This window comes from Gorilla gorilla, chromosome 18 (assembly GCF_029281585.2).
Source record: "Gorilla gorilla gorilla isolate KB3781 chromosome 18, NHGRI_mGorGor1-v2.1_pri, whole genome shotgun sequence".
NCBI lineage: Eukaryota > Metazoa > Chordata > Mammalia > Primates > Hominidae > Gorilla > Gorilla gorilla.
In genome coordinates, this window is record NC_073242.2 from 86148693 (window position 1) to 86169130 (window position 20438).

At 51.5% G+C, this 20438-nt stretch overlaps 1 protein-coding gene across 11 annotated transcripts in view; it reads left to right on the forward strand.

The window, feature by feature from the left end:
- Positions 1 to 20438, forward strand: part of NLRC5 (NLR family CARD domain containing 5) — a 93546-nt gene that overhangs the window by 27398 nt on the left and 45710 nt on the right. For 8 of the 11 annotated variants that reach the window (XM_019012782.4, XM_055364298.2, XM_055364299.2 and 5 more), the window contains exons 2-15: positions 204 to 321; positions 3799 to 4105; positions 5351 to 5410; positions 6872 to 6940; positions 8455 to 10105; positions 11159 to 11242; positions 11389 to 11472; positions 12854 to 12937; positions 13076 to 13165; positions 14579 to 14638; positions 16756 to 16821; positions 17318 to 17401; positions 19251 to 19334; positions 20313 to 20402. In XM_019012782.4, coding sequence (XP_018868327.3) covers positions 3811 to 4105; positions 5351 to 5410; positions 6872 to 6940; positions 8455 to 10105; positions 11159 to 11242; positions 11389 to 11472; positions 12854 to 12937; positions 13076 to 13165; positions 14579 to 14638; positions 16756 to 16821; positions 17318 to 17401; positions 19251 to 19334; positions 20313 to 20402 — 2801 coding nt within the window. In that variant the 5' untranslated portion in view covers positions 204 to 321; positions 3799 to 3810. The remainder of the gene's footprint in view (positions 1 to 203; positions 322 to 3798; positions 4106 to 5350; positions 5411 to 6871; positions 6941 to 8454; positions 10106 to 11158; positions 11243 to 11388; positions 11473 to 12853; positions 12938 to 13075; positions 13166 to 14578; positions 14639 to 16755; positions 16822 to 17317; positions 17402 to 19250; positions 19335 to 20312; positions 20403 to 20438) is intronic. The other 3 variants (XM_063700220.1, XM_063700223.1, XM_055364302.2) reach the window with 1 other exon arrangement.

Here is a 20438-nt window from a genome sequence, read left to right on the forward strand (position 1 = left end):
TTAGGCTGCGTAAACCCAGGGACACAAGGAGCTGCAGTCGGGGAAGAACAAGGTCTAGCGGATGGAGTTGGGGGGACTGTGTCTGGAGCCAATGTTCTCAGATGTGTCTCCGGCAGGCAGGGGCAAGGGCTGGTGCCTGGTTTACAGCATTCCTTTTGGAGTCTGGAATAGTAGGGAAAACTCCCTGTCTTCTCTCCCCTTAGGAGTCTGCCCTATGGAAACAACCTGTCAATCCAGCTCAAGGCACAGGACATAGCCCAGACACCCATGAGACCCTCTCTGTGGGGACCCTAGAGCACCTATCATGAACGAGGAGACCAAGTAGGTGATTTTTCTCTCCCCTTCACCTCCTCTTTTCCCCTCCTATCTACTTCTTCACTTTTCTCCTACTGCCAAGACTGGTCCCTACCCAAATCTGCCTTACTGGGCTGCCCCCAACACAACAAACCTGCCCTTGACCATCATTCAGCATGAGAATGTAATGATCAGACACAGAAAATCAGGAAGAGTTTTGAGACAGCATCTAATCTACCCATTTTAGAGATGGTATGACTGAGGCTTATATAGGAAAAAGGCTTGCTCAAGGTCACACTATGAGTGTATCAGCTAGGATAGGCCAGGTTACACTGTAGTACATGCACCCTCCAAAGTCCCAGTGACTCATGGCAACAAAAGTTTATTTCCTGCTCTTGCTTCCTGTCTTGTGTGGATTGACTGGGATCGCTCCTCCACATCATCCTCTCTCCCACACTCAGGCTAACAGGGCAGCCATGATTTGCAATATTTCTGGCCCCTGGAGTAGAAAAAAAGAAAAAGTACTGTGAATTACACCTTGGTTCTTAAAACATCTACACAGGCATGACATGAGTCTTTTTTAGCATGTTTCATTGACCAAAGCAAGTTTCATGGCTGTGCCCAATTTCAAGGAGGCAGAGAAGTGTAATCCCACCAAAGGCCTAGAAAGAGGAGAAAGAGTATCTGTGAACAGCCCTAATGCCTACCACAGAGAATTAGTAACAGAGCTGAGCCATGGATCTTTCAACCATCGTCCTCTGTCTCCAAGATTATTCCCCATGGAAATCTCAATGACTGATAATGATGCCATGTGCTTTTTCTCCTGAGGATGGTTAGCCTTAAAGAGATTTGTGTCATATCCTAAGGGGATAGAACACTAATGATGGAAACAAAGGTATTGTGTTAGACTGGCTGGAGGAGAAATTTAAGGATGAGAAACATCACCAGAAATCACACCATCCAGGCACTACTTACTTCCATCTGGTGCCATGCTGCCCTGGACCATTTCTTCATGGATAGCATGGATGCTGGACACCATAACCTGGAAAAGAAGTTATGCCCTAGGCTATGGCCACATCCTTTTGCCGAGATCACACAAAATCCAGGGACTTAGCCTTGTCTGGTGCCATCTAGGCCTCCAAGGCCTTGGAAATTTACTAGCCTGGGAGGCAAGAAACCTCAGTTCTGCTCCTGCCTCTGTCATGGACTTGCTGTGTGACTGTGGGCACACCCTTTGCCCTTCCTTGGCCATGGTCTTTCCGTCTACTTAGTGGAGGTGGTGATCCCTGCCTGAGGATCATGGTGTGAGCATGTTTCATAAATTCTAAGACTCTCTGCCTGAGTGAGGACCTATTGCTATTAGCCCAGTTGAGGAGAAATGGCCAGTGGGGCTGACAGTACATCCAAGTATGTCTCTACTGCATGCCCAGGGAGCAGCTGGGCTCTAAACCCCAGGACGCATAGTACTGGCCTCAGCCTCTGGGAATTGGGAAGGCTGGCTTCTGGGTGGACCTCCTACTCTTTTCGGAGTTAGAGGTGGACTCTCTGGAGTTGTGAGGATAAAATAAGGTATATAAAGCACTTAGACACTGCCTAATACACAGTGAGTGCTTTCCAAGTGTGTACTGCTATGAGGAAGGACATAGTACCAGAAAATACATCTGGAAATGTGATAGCATAGTCCACTAGATGATGGACCACCATTTAGTTGGCCAATCCCCAACTGTTGGACATTTAGGTTGTTTCCAATTTTTAATAATTATAAATAATCTTGCAGTGAGCATCTTTGCAATTAAATATTGTATATATGTTCATGATCTTTTGCCAAATTTAGAGTACTAGAAATGGAATTACTGAATCAAAGGAACTGCACATTATTTAGGCTTTTGCTGTGTAAATGCCCCTTGCCCTCTATTGGTACTTCTACAAGGAGGTGGTTTAAGAGTTCCAGTTCGGCCATCATGATGGCTCACACCTGTAATCCCAGCACTTTGGGAGGCCGAGGTGGGCAGATCACCCTGAGGTCAAGAGTTTGAGCCCAGCCTAGCTAACATGGTGAAACCCCATCTGTACTAAAAATTACAAAAATTAGCTGGGCATTGTGGTGTGCACCTGTAATCCCAGCTACTCGGGAGGCTGAGGCAGAAGAATCGCTTGAACCCGGGAGGCGGAGGCTGCAGTGAGCCGAGATTGCACCATTGCACTCCAGCCTGGGTGACAGAGCGAGACTCTGTCTCAAAAAAAAAAAAGAGTTCCAGTTCAGAAGGGAAGAATTTGCTTAGCAAAAGAGGTGATGGTCTGTGTTAGCTAGGATTAGAGTTCACTGTGAGTAGCAGAAAGCACTAAACAACAGTGGCTTAACCAGAATGGAAGTGTATTTCCCTGCCATGTAACAGAAGTCCAAAGTCAGTGAGCACAGGGCAGATGGGCAGCTTTACCTTCCACCTTCCTCAGTATGGGTTCCACCTCATGATTCAATATGGCTGCCCAAGATCCCGCCATCCCATCAACAATCCAGACAAAAGGAAGGAGCAAAGAAGAATAGACAACACTTCCACTTACATTCCACTGGCCAAATTACATGGCTACATATAACTGCAAGTGAGACTGGGATATAATAATCTATTCTAGATGACCAGAGAATATTTAGTAGTTCTAATACTGAGGAAGAAGGGAAGAACAGATTTTGGGAGACAACTAGTTGTCTCTGCCATGAGGTTAGCTCAGACTGAGAGCAGCATAAATGGTTCATGGAAATAAGAATGAGTAATGCATCCTCACGGGACTGTCCACAGGGGATGAACAAGACCATTCCAGAGAGCCAGGATGCAGGCACAAATGGAGTAGGGAGGGGGTGCAGAAGAAACAGACTGATCTTTGGAGCCGATCCCTGGGCAGAGACATCAAGACTCCATGGAGAGGCCACTTCCCTGCCTATTTTTTGTCGCTCAGATGTAGGGACTGGTTCTTGACTGCTTGACTTCCCCAGAAACTCCCTTATCCCCCAACTCACCTTCCCCAGATCACCTTCCCCTTAGTTCATCTGTACCCAACTCACCTGCCCTCAGGTCACCTGCCCCGCAACTCACCTGTTCTCCATCTAATCTTCCTCCCAGCTCCCCTGTCCCCCAAATCACCTGCCCCCAATTCACTTGTCCTCCAGCTCACCGGTTCCCCAGCTCATCTTCCTTCCAGTTCCCCTGTCCCCCAGCTCACCTGCCTGCCCTCAGTTCACCTGTCCCCCAGTTCATCTTCCTCCTAGCTCTCCTGTCCCCTAGCTCACCTGTGCCCCAGCTCCCCTGTCCCCCAGTTCCCCTGTCCCCTAGCTCATCTGCCCCCAGTTCCCCCAGCTCATCTGCCCCCAGTTTACCTGTCCCCTAGCTCACCTCCCCACCAGTTTACCTGTCCCCCAGCTCACCTCCCCCCAAGTTCCCCTGTCCCTCAGCTCATCTGCCCCCAGTTTACCTGTCCCCCTCAACTCACCTATCTTCCCTGTCCCTCCAGGGCTGGCTCCTCATGGACCCCGTTGGCCTCCAGCTCGGCAACAAGAACCTGTGGAGCTGTCTTGTGAGGCTGCTCACCAAAGACCCAGAATGGCTGAACGCCAAGATGAAGTTCTTCCTCCCCAACACGGACCTGGATTCCAGGAACGAGACCTTGGACCCTGAACAGAGAGTCATCCTACAACTCAACAAGCTGCATGTCCAGGGTTCGGACGCCTGGCAGTCTTTCATTCATTGTGTGTGCATGCAGCTGGAGGTGCCTCTGGACCTGGAGGTGCTGCTGCTGAGTACTTTTGGCTGTGATGATGGTAAGGGCAGGTGTGAGAGACGCAAAGCAGCCGGGCCAGCACCTGTGTCACGGGGAGCCGGGAGGAGCCCAGGGACCCACCTGAGTCAGAGAGAGGGTGTAGCCCAGCCAGGATCTCAATTCTATATTTCTGGACACTTCCCAGAACAAATTTCCTAATGCGCCCAAATCTGCTGGGGCCTGGAGGACCTCTCCTTCCACCTGGCTTCACTCGAATTGCTCGAATTGCTGAGTGACTGCTTCCAGCCACAAAATCCCACATAGCCCATAATGCCCGAGAGATTTATTTCTTCTTTTTTGGCGGGGGTGGGGGGGTGTTTTTTGTTGTTGCTCTTGTTGGGTTTTGTTTGTTTGTTTTTTATTTTTGAGACAAGGTCTTGCTCTGTTGCCTAGGCTGGAGTGCAGTGGCACAATCATAGCTCACTGCAGCGTCCAACTCCAGGACTCAGGTGATCCTTCCCACTTCAGCCTCCCAAGTAGCTGGGACTACAGTAGAACTCTAGGTGCACGCCACCACATTAAGCTAATTTTTCATTTTTTTCTAGAGACAGGACATCACGGTGTTGCCCAGGCTGGTCTTGAACTCCTGGCCTTAAGTGATCCTCCTCCCTTGGCCTCCCAAAGTGCTGGGATTATAGATGTGAGCCATCACACCTGGCTAGAGGTGTTTTTGTTTGTTTGTTTGTTTTGCAACATGGTCAGAAACAGTGACGGGGAGAGCCTTCTGCCCTCTACTGATCCGTGGGGATTTCTTGGGCACCTTCTGTTTGCACAGCACTGACGGGAAACACAGGACATTGAGGGGCAACAGCGTTTTTGGAGAGAAAATGGGAACTCACTTAAGAACCCTACTTCAAGGCAGAGTGTGGGAATTGTAGGGGGCGGGGCAGCACATGCACATATGTGCAGACATATGCAGATACACACAGTGCGTATACATGTGGGTATGTGCATAAACCCATGTACACATGCATGCAAGTGTGCCCACATGCATAACACATGCACGCCTGTGCACACACATACATAAACTTGCATGCACTTGCATACACACACATTTCTGCCCAGCACTGCCTTCAAAGCTCACCACCACATTTTCTCCACAACAGATAACTGAGTGTTCCATTTATTTCTCCCTTGCTGGGTACCCACCCTGTGAGATGAGCCCTGAGCCAGGCGCCAGGCCAGAGCTGGTCCCCAGCATCCCACGACAGCCCCATACCACATTATACTCTCCCCTCTCTTGCAGGGTTCACCAGCCAGCTGGGAGCTGAGGGGAAAAGCCAACCTGAATCTCAGCTCCACCATGGTGAGGACTGGAGTTGAGGGGTGGGAAGGGGGTGGTGAGCACTGTGAAGTCCCCACTTCCAAGCTGGAGGAGGCTGTGGTGGCTGGTCACAGCCATTTCTCATAGGCCATGCTCTTCGTCTGTCCCTGACCCATTTGCAAGTGTGTCAAGCCCTTAACTGTGTCTCCCAGCCCCACCTCCTCCTGCAGTGACTTTCAAGGCTTTAGCTTGTCCCGTTACCAATTCTCAAGGGTCTAACCTGGAACCCCTCAGGAAGCCTGTTCTCGCTTTCCTGCCCGCAACCCGCAGGGCCTCATCTCCCAGCCCCAAAGTGTCAGGCTTCACGGGGAAGCCCTAACTACCCCCTCCCGACTTGTACACCTTGGACTTGACACTCACCCACAGCTGCTGTCTTCAGCGAGGGAGCCTTTGGCTGATTTTCTGAAGGAGCTCGGAAGGGCCAGTAATTAAATAATGACCACCTACCGATTCGTGGGTCACACTTTCATCTCGGCACCTTGATTTCTACAGAAGCATTGACTTTACTTATCGCTGTGCATGGCAGTAATGCCAACAGAAAACCCACCCTATAACCTCAGCTCCCCAGTGAATCAAAACTGTCCAAGTCGCTGGTCCAATAGGCCCGTATCACTGAGCTGGCATCATTGTCTCATGGCTGTAACCCAGATCTGATTGATATTTGGCCAGTGAGTCCCTTTTTAATATAGGATTTGTTAAGATATTGAGGTGCTCTCGAACTGGTTCCAGCCTCCTAGCTGGACAAGGAGCCCAGGGCCCTGCTCCAGGGGCTGTTCCTATTGGTCACTTAGCTTAGCTGTAAGAGGACCCTGCTTGACTTCTTAAAATTCTTTCCTGAGTCCTCTTTCCTTTCTCCCTCCCTTCCTTTCTGGGTCCCCTTCCTTCTTGTTTTCCTTCTCCCTTTCTCAAACTCTTCCAGAAAGGCATTAAAGTGATTGTTGAAAATCCATACAATGAGACAAGACTCCAGAAACTATTAAGGGAAGTGAGGAAATGTGGGTGATAAGAAATCGGGATGATAAAACCGTAACAGAGGAGGGAGGTTGCAGGCCTGGCCAAACTCACTGGGAACTTCACTTATATGACCACCGGCGGCTTCCATAGAGCTTAGTCCTTCCCTGATGGACAGATGGCCATTTAGTGCTTGGAGCTGAGTGTTTCTGGCGGCTGCTGGCTGTCGGCCCTGCTTCCTGCATCCTGGACTGCAAGACTGCCAGGCCCAGAACATCCACCTTCCAATGGGGGTGCCTAGAAGTCCACTCTGCAAATAGAAGCTGGTGTTGACCCAGCCTCTGCCTGCTGCCTGCCTTTCCAGTCCCTGCATGTGGGTGTACTTGGCTGCCTGCCACCTGTCTGTGGACTGGAGTTCCCCAAAGGTTCTGGGTACCCCCTCAGCCCAGATCCCCAGACCCCACTCCTCCACCCTTTCCTTTGCTTTTTCAGGCCTGAAGCGCCCACATCAGAGCTGTGGGTCCTCACCCCGCCGGAAGCAGTGCAAGAAGCAGCAGCTAGGTGGGTACCAGTGTGGGGAGGAACATAAACAGAGAGATGGGGTTGCCTGGGGGCCAAGACCCGGACCCTGGACCTTGTCCCCTGCCAACAAGCCTCCAGAGGCCCAGTGACTCTTGTCTCGCAAGTTTCCAGGAGAAAAGGACTGGAGGTCTTGCACAGGCAGAGGAGAGGGCTGGGCTGGCAGCGAAGGGGCTCCCCACCCATCTGGCTGCATGGGGACTTCTCTCAAGAGGGCTCCGCTGAAGGAGCTGGAAGCACCATACAGGTCTCGGCTTCACTGTCCAGGCTTTTCCAGGGACACCCTATGTCCTCAGTGTTGAAGGAGACCCAGGGAGGAGACCAGTTTGGGGGTGAGCAGGGATGGGGAGGGGTGGGGAGGCCTGGGAGAAACCTCCAAGACAGAGGCCCTGGGGGCCCATGGGGAGACATGGAGCTGCTTAGGGCAGGCCAGGCCTGTGAGAGAAGAAAGGGGACTTCTCTCATTCTTGACCAGTTCTCAGAATGGTCCTCGTTCTCCACGAGTTGTCCCACTAACTAGAGCCTTCTCTGCCCCCACTGCTGCCAACCATGGCTAAAACCAGAGGATTCACATCCACTCAAAATAGTCCACTACCTTGGCCTCTCCCCCTAGGGTTCCCCCAAAAGCAGCCCCAGCCCTTTCCCTGGGTCACCTGAGACCTCTCAATGACCCAGGAATTAAAAGGTTAACATCTGGCACTGTAGGGGCCCAGCTCCCACAGTTCCAATCGGTAATGCCTAGGCCTACAGGTTGTTAGTGCTCACCCCTGGGCATTGCAGAACTGAAATATTGGGAAGGGGCACTGGGGATCCAGATATTACAGAAAGAGGTTGTTTCAATAAGATATTGCAAAGGAGCTGGGCGCGGTGGCTCACACCTGTAATCCCAGCACTTTGGAGGGCTGAGGCAGGTGGATCAGTTGAGCCCAGGAATTCAATACCAGCCTGGCCAACATGACAAAACCTTGTCTCTACTAAAAATACAAAAATTAGCTGGGTGTGGTGGTGTGCACCTGTAGTCCCAGCTACTCAGGAGGCTGAGGTAGGAGGATCGCTTGAGACCAGGAGTTTGCGGCTGCAGTAAGCTAGGATCGTGCCACTGCACTGGAACCTGGGCAAGACTGAGACTCTGTCTCTGGGAAAAAAGAAAAAAAAGAGATGTTGCAAAGGAGGTGCCCTATTCCCCTCCCCCCATCTTACTGAACCCTTACACCATGTGTACTATTGCAGAATGGATAGAACCGTGACCCACACTTCCCCATTCCCACCTCCCTGTTTAAATAGCTACCGGAGAGCCTATGCTCCCTTAGAACTGATTCCTTCTGGAAGTTGGGGTGGCACAGATCCCCCTATGGTGCTCTTGACACCCCCACCCTCACCCCATCATACGTACACATCTGGGGCTACAGGCTCCCAACAGCCCAATACTGGGGCAAGAAGACATGAGCAGAGGGCCAGGGGGTCCTCTCCTCATGCCATGTCCCTGCCCCTTGCAGAGTTGGCCAAGAAGTACCTGCAGCTCCTGCGGACCTCTGCCCAGCAGCGCTACAGGAGCCAAATTCCTGGGTCAGGGCAGCCCCACGCCTTCCACCAGGTCTATGTCCCTCCAATCCTGCGCCGGGCCACAGCGTCCTTAGACACTCCGGAGGGGGCCATTATGGGGGACCTCAAGGTGGAAGATGGTGCTGACGTGAGCATCTCGGACCTCTTCAACACCAGGGTTAACAAGGGCCCGAGGGTGACCGTGCTTTTGGGGAAGGCTGGCATGGGCAAGACCACGCTGGCCCACCGGCTCTGCCAGAAGTGGGCAGAGGGCCATCTGAACTGTTTCCAGGCCCTGTTCCTTTTTGAATTCCGCCAGCTCAACCTGATCACGAGGTTCCTGACACCGTCCGAGCTCCTTTTTGATCTGTACCCGAGCCCTGAATCGGACCACGACACTGTCTTCCAGTACCTGGAGAAGAACGCTGACCAAGTCCTGCTGATCTTTGATGGGCTAGATGAGGCCCTCCAGCCTATGGGTCCTGATGGCCCAGGCCCAGTCCTCACCCTTTTCTCCCATCTCTGCAATGGGACCCTCCTGCCTGGCTGCCGGGTGATGGCTACCTCCCGTCCAGGGAAGCTGCCTGCCTGCCTGCCTGCAGAGGCAGCCATGGTCCACATGTTGGGCTTTGATGGGCCACGGGTGGAAGAATATGTGAATCACTTCTTCAGCGCCCAGCCATTGCGGGAGGGGGCCCTGGTGGAGTTACAGACAAATGGACGTCTCCGAAGCCTGTGTGCGGTGCCCGCACTGTGCCAAGTTGCCTGTCTCTGCCTCCACCATCTGCTTCCTGACCACGCCCCAGGCCAGTCTGTGGCCCTCCTGCCCACCATGACTCAGCTCTATATGCAGATGGTGCTCGCCCTCAGCCCCCCTGGGCACTTGCCCACCTCGTCCCTACTGGACCTGGGGGAGGTGGCCCTGAGGGGCCTGGAGACAGGGAAGGTTATCTTCTATGCAAAAGATATTGCTCCACCCTTGATAGCTTTTGGGGCCACTCACAGCCTGCTGACTTCCTTCTGCGTCCGCACAGGCCCTGAGCACCAGCAGACAGGCTATTCTTTCACCCACCTCAGCCTGCAGGAGTTTCTTGCTGCCCTGCACCTGATGGCCAGCCCCAAGGTGAACAAAGACACACTTACCCAGTATGTTACCCTCCATTCCCGCTGGGTACAGCGGACCAAAGCTAGACTGGGCCTCTCAGACCACCTCCCCACCTTCCTGGCGGGCCTGGCATCCTGCACCTGCCGCCCCTTCCTTAGCCACCTGGCGCAGGGCAATGAGGACTGTGTGGGTGCCAAGCAGGCTGCTGTAGTGCAGGTGTTGAAGAAGTTGGCCACCCGCAAGCTCACAGGGCCAAAGGTTGTAGAGCTGTGTCACTGTGTGGATGAGACACAGGAGCCTGAGCTGGCCAGTCTCACCGCACAAAGCCTCCCCTATCAACTGCCCTTCCACAATTTCCCACTGACCTGCACCGACCTGGCCACCCTGACCAACATCCTAGAGCACAGGGAGGCCCCCATCCACCTGGATTTTGATGGCTGTCCCCTGGAGCCCCACTGCCCTGAGGCTCTGGTAGGCTGTGGGCAGATAGAGAATCTCAGGTGAGTAAGAGTGGAGGAGGACCGGGGAGGGGATTGGGCTTTTGGGGGAACAGAGGCCAACCAGTCTAGCGAACCTCTGCCAAGAGGACTGGATAAGAATCTTGAATATCAGAACATAATGGCCTGCAATGCAAGAGAGGAAGCTCCATACCTTGACAGGACCTCTGGAGTCCAAATGGATCCTCCTCTTGTCTGTGGTTTCTGGACTCTCAGTCTCTCTGTCAATCGTGGGCTGAAACCACAGATCCAGGCTGTCTATAGAGGCTGGTGGACTTTGGGCAGGTGTATGGAGCACACACATGCACACTGTCTAGGCCAGAGTTTCTTCGTTCCTAAAATGAATCTGTAACAATAGCCAACTCATATGGTCATTGCAAGAATGAGATGGGATGGTGCATGAAAAACATTTTGTAGCATAGTGCCTAGCACAGAGCAAAGGCTCAGTGTGCATATTAGCTAGAGAAAAGGCTAGGCTGCAGTAACAGAGAAACCTCCTCCCCAAATACAGTAGGTTAAATAATGTAGAATTTTATTTCTTTCTCATGGAAGAGTCAGAGGTAGGTGGTCCAGGTCAGTGGAATGGCTCAGCTCCACGCAGTCATGCAGGTACCCAGGTCCCTCCCATTTTGCTCCATTATCCCCTTGGGAATCCTATCTGCACAGTCAAAGCTACGTCATGGGTATATCTGTGCTCTGGCTTGGGAACAAGGAAAGAGCATGGAGGAACATGTCAATGCATTAAAGTTCAGTCCTGAAACTAGGATACATCCCTTCCACTCACATTCCATTGGTGAGAACATAGTCACCTGGCCACACTGAGCTGCAAGGGAGGCTGGGAAATGTGAACTCTGGCTGGGAAACCATGTTCCTCATGATAGCTCTATTGCTGTAGATGAAGTGGAGAATGGGCTTTGGTGGACGATTAGAAGTCTCGGCCATAATATGTATTTGTTAGTACTACTGTATTAAGCCCCATCTCTCTGAGGGGATGGCGATGACTTCTCAGCTCTGCCCAGCACTGATCCTCTGACACTTCGCTTCTTCTTATGGCAGCTTTAAGAGCAGGAAGTGTGGGGATGCCTTTGCAGAAGCCCTCTCCAGGAGCTTGCCGACAATGGGGAGGCTGCAGATGCTGGGGTGAGCCAGGCCTTGGAGCTGAGAAGGGTCTTCAGCTGGGGATGCCTGGTACTCTCCTCCCTCTCCTTAATCCTACACAAGGCAGATTCCTGGCCCCGCCCTTTTCCCCTCCTCGTTCCTCCCCACCATCTTTGCTTACTCTGTAGGTTAGCAGGAAGTAAAATCACTGCCCGAGGCATCAGCCACCTGGTGAAAGCTTTGCCTCTCTGTCCACAGCTGAAAGAAGTCAGGTGAGTGATCTCCAGGAGGGCTCACTGACTGGGGAGATGAGCCACTGCCCAGGTCCCAGAGTCCCCCTGGGGCCTGCATGTTCCTCCAAGTCTGACCAGTAGTTTTTCAATGAGACCCAGAGAGGGAAGGCATCAGTCCAAGTACTCAGTAGGGCTGAGTCCAAACCCGAGGCTCCCAGAGTCCCCAGAGCAAGGCTTCCTTCATCTAATATTTTGGACCGTCTTGGAGGAGCATGAGTGTTAAGGCTCCCTCCCTCTTTCTGAAATCCCAGGAGAAGGGATAGCAGTGCGTAGGCAGGAATCAGGCACTGTGGGTACACATAACTACATGAAGCACCGCACACCTTCATATTTGTGCACACATGTCTACACTTGCACAGAAGTACACAGGCATATGCAAGAATATGCACCCACACATGCCCACTCATAGGTGTGCACATGTATGCAGCACACACATGCACCTTTAACTGCATGTACACATTTTGATGCCAGCACACTCTAACTAACTAAGCTCGTATGCACAAATATACTCCTGCCCTGTGTCTGGGACTGAGTACCATGGGGAGGAGTGGGACCAGTGACTCTCCTCCCTGGCAGAACGCTGCTAGTTTATATGGCACCTTTATGACATTTAGAGAAGGCACCACTTCATCCACACAGATGCAGCCTGTCACTAAGGTTCAGCACTTGTTGAGTGAAAATAATAAGTTGGACCACAATCCCTATTGTCGTCTCGGCTGGGCATCTGTGAACCGTGATTAAGCCAAGGTTCAGAAGTACTGAACTTGTTGACATTTTTCTTTCCTGGCTATTGAAAGTGACTTTAATTTTGTCTTTCATCACCCACCATTGTTCTTAATCACCCTCACTCCCCTCAACTCATCTGTCTCCCCAGCTAGGAACCCAGGCAAGGCTGGCTTGTGAACAGGTGGGGAAAGTGAGGTCAGAGAGGAATGCGCTTGGCTCAGGGCTCTGGGTGAGTCAGGGCCACATCAGGCTGGAAGCGATGTCTGCAGCGTCCCAGTCTAGACTTTACTCATTGCCTGGGGGGCCTCAGGCACATCCCAGGCACAAGCCCTGGGAGCAGGGTGCTAGGTCTCCTCATTGTGCCTCATGAAGAGGCCGTCAGTCTGTCTTCTACATCCCTTGAGCCGCCAGGCAAAAACTTCCCCATAGCAACAGAATAGACCCAGAATTGAGGCCAGCAGAGGGTCTTTCCTCCTAGCCGTGCCTGCTGGAATCCGGCGAGCAGGCCATCAGCTCTTTCTGGGCCCCTGTCTTATGTCTCCCACATGAGGGTGGCCATCCTGTCACTTGCTAACTGGGGCTTGCAAGTGCCCCAACCCCAGGGCAAAGGGACTGGGCCTTGGTCTCCTCGCAGTTTTCGGGACAACCAGCTCAGTGACCAGGTGGTGCTGAACATTGTGGAGGTTCTCCCTCACCTACCACGGCTCCGGAAGCTTGAGTAAGTGATCTTTCCACTGCCTCTGCAACCCAGTCCCTCTCTATACCTGATTCACCCCACTCCCTTGCAAGGCAAGGAAGGTCTGGGGCCCATGGGGTAGGGGATTCCACTCCTGACACCTTTGCCACAATCTTGCAGCCTGAGCAGCAACAGCATCTGCGTGTCAACCCTACTCTGCTTGGCAAGGGTGGCAGTCACGTGTCCTACCGTCAGGATGCTTCAGGCCAGGTGAGCAGAAGGAAAGGGATCTTGGCCTTATGGGCCTTGAGAAAAGAGGAGGGGAAAGTGGGATGGGAGATGGAGGAGGCCCCTCGTCTGCAAGATAAATCTGTGCATGCCCTACTGTTTTACTCACAGCTTTACCTTCAGAACCTAGCTCAGGCTTGGCATCTGGTACTTGGTATATATTGAATTAATGGATGGATGAAAAGATGGATGTATGGATGGATGGCTGAAAAGATGGATGGGTGGATGAAAAGATGGATGGATGGATGGATGGATGGATGGATGGATGGATGGATGAAAAGATGAATGGGTGGATGGATAGATGAATGGATGGATGGATAGATGGCTAGCTGAAAAGATGGATAGGTGTGTGAAAAGATGGATGGATGGATGGATGGATGGATGGATGGATGGATGGCTGAAAAGATGGATGGATGGATGGATGGAAAGATGGATGGATGGATGGATGGATGGATGGATGGATGGATGAAAAGATGAATGGGTGGATGAAAAGATGGATGGATGGATGAAAAGATGAATGGGTGGATGGATAGATGAATGGGTGGATGGATAGATGAATGGATGGATGGATAGATGGCTAGCTGAAAAGATGGATAGGTGTGTGAAAAGATGGATGGATGGATGGATGGATGGATGGATGGATGGATGGATGGATGGATGAAGGAATGAGTCAACAAGTCTACGAAGCACAGGCATAGCCAAAGGAATAATTAGCTGTGTGTTGCCCTCCATGGTGCTGAACCAATATAGCCAGTTTTGATCATGGGGTAGGTTAGGTGTCATTTTTCTTACTCATAAAAATTTCTATTAAAAAAAATTCAGCCAGGCTCAGTGGCTCATGCCTGTAATTCCAACACTTTGGAAGGCCAAGGCAAGAGGATTACTTGAGCTCAGGAGTTCGAGACCAACCTGGGCAACATAGTCTCTACAAAAAATGAACAAAATTAATGGGGCATGGTGGTGCATGCCTGTGGTTCCAGCTACTTGGGAGGCTGAGGTGGGAAGATTGCTTGAGCCGTGGAGGTTGAGGCTGCAGTGAGGTGTGAACACACCACTTTACTCCAGCCTGAGTAGCAGAGTGAGATCTCCATCTCAAATTTAAAAAGAAAGGGAAAAAAAACTCACAGCATTCTTAATTTTTATCATATTTCTTGTGAAAATTGTTTTTCTGACTTTTTAAAACACTCTTGCAGGATTCATCAAGCAAAGACATAATCAGTATTTCACATGCCTGATTTGAAACACTTTTGCTAGTTCCGTTATGTTTCCCTGTCAATTGCAAAATCAGCTTTATCTGGATGTTTGAACATTTGGGGCAGAAAAGGGTGTGCCTGTGGTGGGTGATGTGCTGGTTTCCAGTCTCTGGGTTTCATGGCTTGGTATCTGATCCTGCAGGGAGGCGGACCTCATCTTCCTTCTTTCCCCGCCCACAGAGACAACTGCAGAGCTACAAAGGTAAGAAGCCAAGAGGCGGTGGGTCTGGGACCATCCTTAGAAGCAACTTGGGCTCAGGCAGTTGAGGGGAAAGGTGACCGACAGACTAGGAAGAGCTGGGGTATGGGAATTCTTCCTGCTACTGCTGCACTGAGGAATGAATTACTGCTTAGGTTGGCAAAGGATTTTAACTTCCTCTAGCGTGTGCAGACCACATCTGGTCCCTGTGGAAGGAAGCATCCCCAGAAGTCTCAGAGGAAGGCAAACCCTTGGGGAGAACATAAAGATACTGTTAGACTGGCATTACTAGATGGTGAAAACTCTGGAAGAGCCCTTACAACTGAAAAAAGACAGGGAGGGCAATTATGGTACCTACATCTTAGGGTTGTTCTCAGAATTAAATGAGTTACTACACTTAACGAGTTTAGAGCACTGTTGGCATGCAGTGGGCAGTCAAATGCTGGCTATTCCAGCTGTGAATGGATTCCAGCTTGGCCAGTCTTGGATGGGCCGAGAAAAGGAAGCTGCTTTTCCCTAAAAGACCATCCCAACTGTGCTCTACCACACTTTGCTCTCCTGGCTAAGACTCAGAGACAGATGTATGTATGCCCCTGAGCAATCTCTTTCCCTTCTCTGGATCTCGATTCCTTGCTTGTATAATGACCTGGTAGTGTAGGACCAATGTTGCTGGGTGCAGTGGCTCATGCCTGTAATCCTAGCACTTTGGAATGCCAAGCACGAGAATCTCTTGAGTCCAGGTGTTCAAGACCAGCCTGGGCAACATAGCAAGACCCCATCTCTAAAAAAAAAAAGCCAGGCATGGTGGTGCACACCTGTAGTCCCAGCTACTCAACATGCTGACGTTGGGAGGATCGCTTGAGCCTGGGAGCTTGAGCCATGATCACACCACTGTACTCCAGCCTGGGTGACAGAGAGGGACTCTGTCTCAAAAAACGACCCACTAGGACCAGTGTCACTTTCTTTCCCCTCTAACTGCTTAAAGCTGTGATGCTCAGTAGGATAGCCACTAGCCCCATATGGCTATTTTAATTTAAATAAATTAAAATTTTAATGCTATTTTAATTTAAATAAATTAAAATTAAGTAAAATGAAATGTTCAGTTCATTAGTCACATTAGCTATATTTCAACTGCTCAGTGGCCACAGGTGGCTAGTGGCTCCCATAGCAAGTGGTACGGATGCCAGGACATTTCCATCATTGCAGAAAGTTCTATTAAACAGGCCGGCATGGTGGCTCATATCTGTAACCCCAGCACTTTGAGAGGCTGAGGGGGCAGGATCGCTTGAAGCTAGGAGTTCAAGACCAGCCGGGGCAACAAAGTGAGACCCCCCATCTCTACAAAAAAAAAAAAAAAAAAAAAAAAAGCTGGGCATGGTGATTCACTCCTATAGTACCAGTTACTCAGGAAGCCAAGGTGGGAGGATCACTTGAGCCCAGGAGTTTGAGGCTGCAGTGAACTGGGATAGAGCCACTGCACTCCAGCTTGGGGACTGAGTGGGACCCTGTCTCTAAAAAAAAAAAAAATGGTTAGCACCAATCCAAAAAATCTGTGAAACCTGGCTCATGATGTCCTAGCTTCCCTGCATCCCCTAACACTCCCTCAGCCCAGTGGGAGAGAGTCTGTGGTTTACCATAGCCTGGACTCACTGCATACAGCTCATGCTCCTCGCCTTCTGAACCACAGACAGCACGTCCACAAATGGAGACCATCACATCATCGACAATAGCAGCTTCTGTTTACTAACCTTCGATTTTACACCTATGCTGGGTACTTGGACATATATTGTCTCATTCAATCCTTCAGGTACCTATGTGCTAGATGTTGTCATCCATTTTAGAAAAGAGAAAAGGGAGCCGACTGCAGTGATTTGCCCAAGGCCACATGGCTATACGTGGCAGAGCCAAAATTTGAATAAAGGTTCCATTTGACCTCAAACCTTTTGCCCCTCCTGCTCTGCTGAATCACATCTTGAGTATCTGCAAGCAGTCTTCTTTGTTACCGACTCACTTTGGGTTGTGCTTCAGGGTCTTCAGCCTCTAGAAGCCAAGGAAAGAGGCTTGATCCACCAGGCCCTAGATGCCTGAGCCCAGGCCAATGCTTGATTTGTTCTTGCCAGAGCTCCAGACCTGCAGGAAAGTGACGGCCAGAGGAAAGGGGCTCAGAGCAGAAGCTTGACGCTCAGGTACCTTGGAGGGATCTATTGCCTTAGGAGAGGGATATGATATGGGGGTAAGTCCGAGGCCAGGGAGAGCAGGGGCAGGGAGGATAAAGGGAAAAGGAGATGAGGGACAGGGAAAGGATTAGCCGGGTGTGGTGCCCATCCTGGATAGCCCATCCTGGCTTGAATAAGGAGCATCTGTCATAATAACAATAGCTGCAACTTAATGGACCCTGGCTATCTATATGCCGGGCATTGCGCTAGAAGTTTTACATCCATTACCTCACTGTAATTCCTTTAGAATCTCTGTGAAGTACACATTATTATTCCCCTTTGAGGGAGGAGGAAACTGAGTCTCAGACAGGTTAAGTCCCTTGCTCAAGATCACCCAGCTACTAAGAGGTGTGGCCAGGATTAGACCCAGGTCTGTGGGCCCCCTGACTCCCCCAGCATTGGAAGCTGGAGGGGCCATGGAGTAGCTGTTTGCCCTGAGCCCTTCTGTCCCCCACTCCTACCCAAGGCTGCAGAAGTGTCAGCTCCAGGTCCACGATGCGGAGGCCCTCATAGCCCTGCTCCAGGAAGGCCCTCACCTGGAGGAAGTGGAGTGAGTATCACGGGAAGCCCTGGTGTAGGAGCCAGGAAAGGAGGTTGGAGAGGGTGGGCAGGGCCTCACCTTTGGGTGGGTGGTGTGGGGGAGGGGCATGCTGCCTCATGAAGAATTTGGGGGAATCAGATCATTGTAACAGCTGCTACAATTCAGCACTTGTCCTGGGTCAGGTGCCGTGCTAGGGACTGTACATGCCTCCTCGCATTCACTCCTCACATCTCTGTGATGTAAGCACTGTTACTGTCCTCATTTTATAGAGGAGGAAGTTAAGCTGCAGAAAGATAAACTTGCTCAAGGCCACACAGGTAGGAAGAGTCTAGGCTAGGGTTCAAGCCCAGACAGTCTGGCTCGCAGCCTCATCCTCATAACCACTGCTACCTCTCTTGCTGAGATCTGCCAAGTAGAAACCCCACCACACCTGGGTCTGCCTTCCAAACCACAGTCCCTCAGGGCTCCCCCCACCCCCTTCATCCTTCTCCCAGAGTAGAGTGGGATAACCTTCTCTTTTCGGGATGGAGAAATTCCCATGGCGTCCAGCCCCTGGCTGAAGCCGATGAGAGTAGTGCTTGGGGATGGATGGAGGCTCTGTCACGACCCTAGGAGGGGCGCCCCTCCAGGAAACCTCCAAGTGAACATGAAGGCAGATGATGGAACGCCAGGATGTGTTCTGGGTTGAGTGGCCCCACCTCAGGGTAAGATGGATAGGGGTGAGGGTTGTCGTGGTGATCACCTCTTGATCCTGGACCTCGTCCCATTGGGAGAACCAGGACGGAATTAGAAGGTGGTTTTTTAACAAGCTCACACACTTCTACCTGCCTCACCAGCACTGAGCATGCCCCTCCCCGAGTGCCATCACCTGCAGAAGCAGCCCCATCACCCGCCTGGTTACGCAGCCACCTCCTAGCCCCCTTGCCCTTCTCCCACATTTAGTCCCTCCAGATGGACCTACTGGTAGCGCTCAAAACTATCCTCTTTTCCTCCACCTTTCTAGTCCAACCCACCCTCATCTCTTACCTGGATGACCCCCTCGCCTTGCCTTCCTTGCTGGCTTCCCTGCTTTCACCCTGGCCACTTCCACCTGGCAGAGAGTAGATTACATTTCACTGCTGCCTGCCCCCTTCACTCCTTCCCACTGCTCAGGATAAAGCCCACATTCTAAACTCCCAGGTGGTCCAGAACCCTGCCCCCAGCCTCCTAAACCCCATCTGACCCCATCCTTCCACTCAATCTCCAATCCAGACACACTGGCTCTCTTTCAGGTCCTCATATGTGTTATGCCACAGGGCCTTTGAATGTACTGCTTCTACCACCAGGAACACCCTTCCTCCATCTCTCCCCCCACCTTTTACCTACTGAACTCCCAGTTCTTTCAGCAAGTAGCTTAAGCAACAAATAAGCCATCCCCGACTCCCAGACTAGGTCAGATGCCCCCATAATCATGAAGTTTATCACAAAAAGCAATTATGTAACTTGCAGCATAAAGGAAGAGTTGAGGGTGGGGCCTTGAAGGCAGGCTGCCTGGGTTCAAATCCAGGTTCTCCCTCAAGCAAGTGCCTTAACTTTACTCTGCACTTAACCACTCTGCACTTCAGTATACTCATCAGTAAGGTGAGGATAATTACAGTGCCCACGTCATCAGCACTATGAGGATGAAATAGGCCAATAGTCATAGAAGAACCTAGGATGTTGCCAGGCATGTGGTATGGAGTCTGTCGATTTCAGTTATTATCAAGGTTCATTCCTGAGAGTGACACTTTGACTAAAGTTAGCAAAGGAGGAGTAAGTGATGGGGATTGAGGGAGGACTCCAGCCCCACAATACAGTGCATTGGGCCCCCTTGTCTCAGCCTCTCAGGGAACCAGCTGGAAGATGAAGGCTGTCGGCTGATGGCAGAGGCTGCATCCCAGCTGCACATCACCAGGAAGCTGGAGTGAGTTGTCCACCCCACCGCTGGGTACCAGGGAAGGCCCTGTAGAGCCCCAGGCGGTCCCCGTGTTCACAATCAGCAGTAAGGGTGCTGATCCACTGCCACCCCTGCTTCCTCCCAACTCCAGCAAAGTCAAGATGGTTTGACCATGCCTTGCCTTCGCCTCCGGCATGAGCCACTGTCTCAGTCCAATCATCTAGCACCCTTACATGTGTAAAATGCGTTCATTATACATCAGTGGCTTGCATTCCAATTCATCTTTGTAGCTGCCCTGGAGCACGGTGGGGTGGGGTGTTGCACTGGGGAGGTGTCATGCTGGGGTGCTAGGGTAGGGAGAGGTGTGTTCCTGTGGGGATACACTGTTGGGGTGAGGGGTGGTGAGATGGAAAGGTAGGCTGTTAGGCTGCTGGGTGTGCTGTGGTGTTGCATGGGGTGAGGGTGATGTTTGGGTGGGGGTGTCTTGGGGATCTTAGGATCAAGTGTGGGTTGGGGTTGGGGAGTGTTGAGATTGGGTAGCAGTGGTTTGGGGCCTCAGCTTTGGATTTCAGTCTTGGCTCTGTCACTTAGTAGCATTGTGACCCTGGGAAAGTAATTGAATATCTCTGGGCCTCAGTTTCCCCCTCTGTAAAATGGGATCACATGAAACCATATATGTACAAAGCCTTTTGTACAGAGTCTGGTACAGTCAGGGCTCAGAAAATGGTGGTTATTTTACAGATGAGAAAACTGGGGGTCAGAGAGGTGAAAACACTGAGTTCTTGCTGTCAAGCTGGACAACTTTATTTTCCAAGTGGGGTGAGGGTGTCATGCATTTTTTGGCTTACTCACACGCACCAGAATCCTTTGAGATCCCCTGGCAAGGGACCCAGGACATCCAGGAGTGACAGCCAGCAAGCTGCTGAGCCACAAGGAGGGGCTAGAGCTGGCTGGGGCTGGGTACCTCAGCCACATGCCAACGGCTGCCTTCTCCTGCTCTCACAGCCTCAGCGACAACGGGCTTTCTGTGGCCGGGGTGCATTGTGTGCTGAGGGCCATGAGTGCGTGCTGGACCCTGGCAGAGCTGCACATCAGGTGGGAGCTCCCCCAGACCACGGTACCCACCCCCCC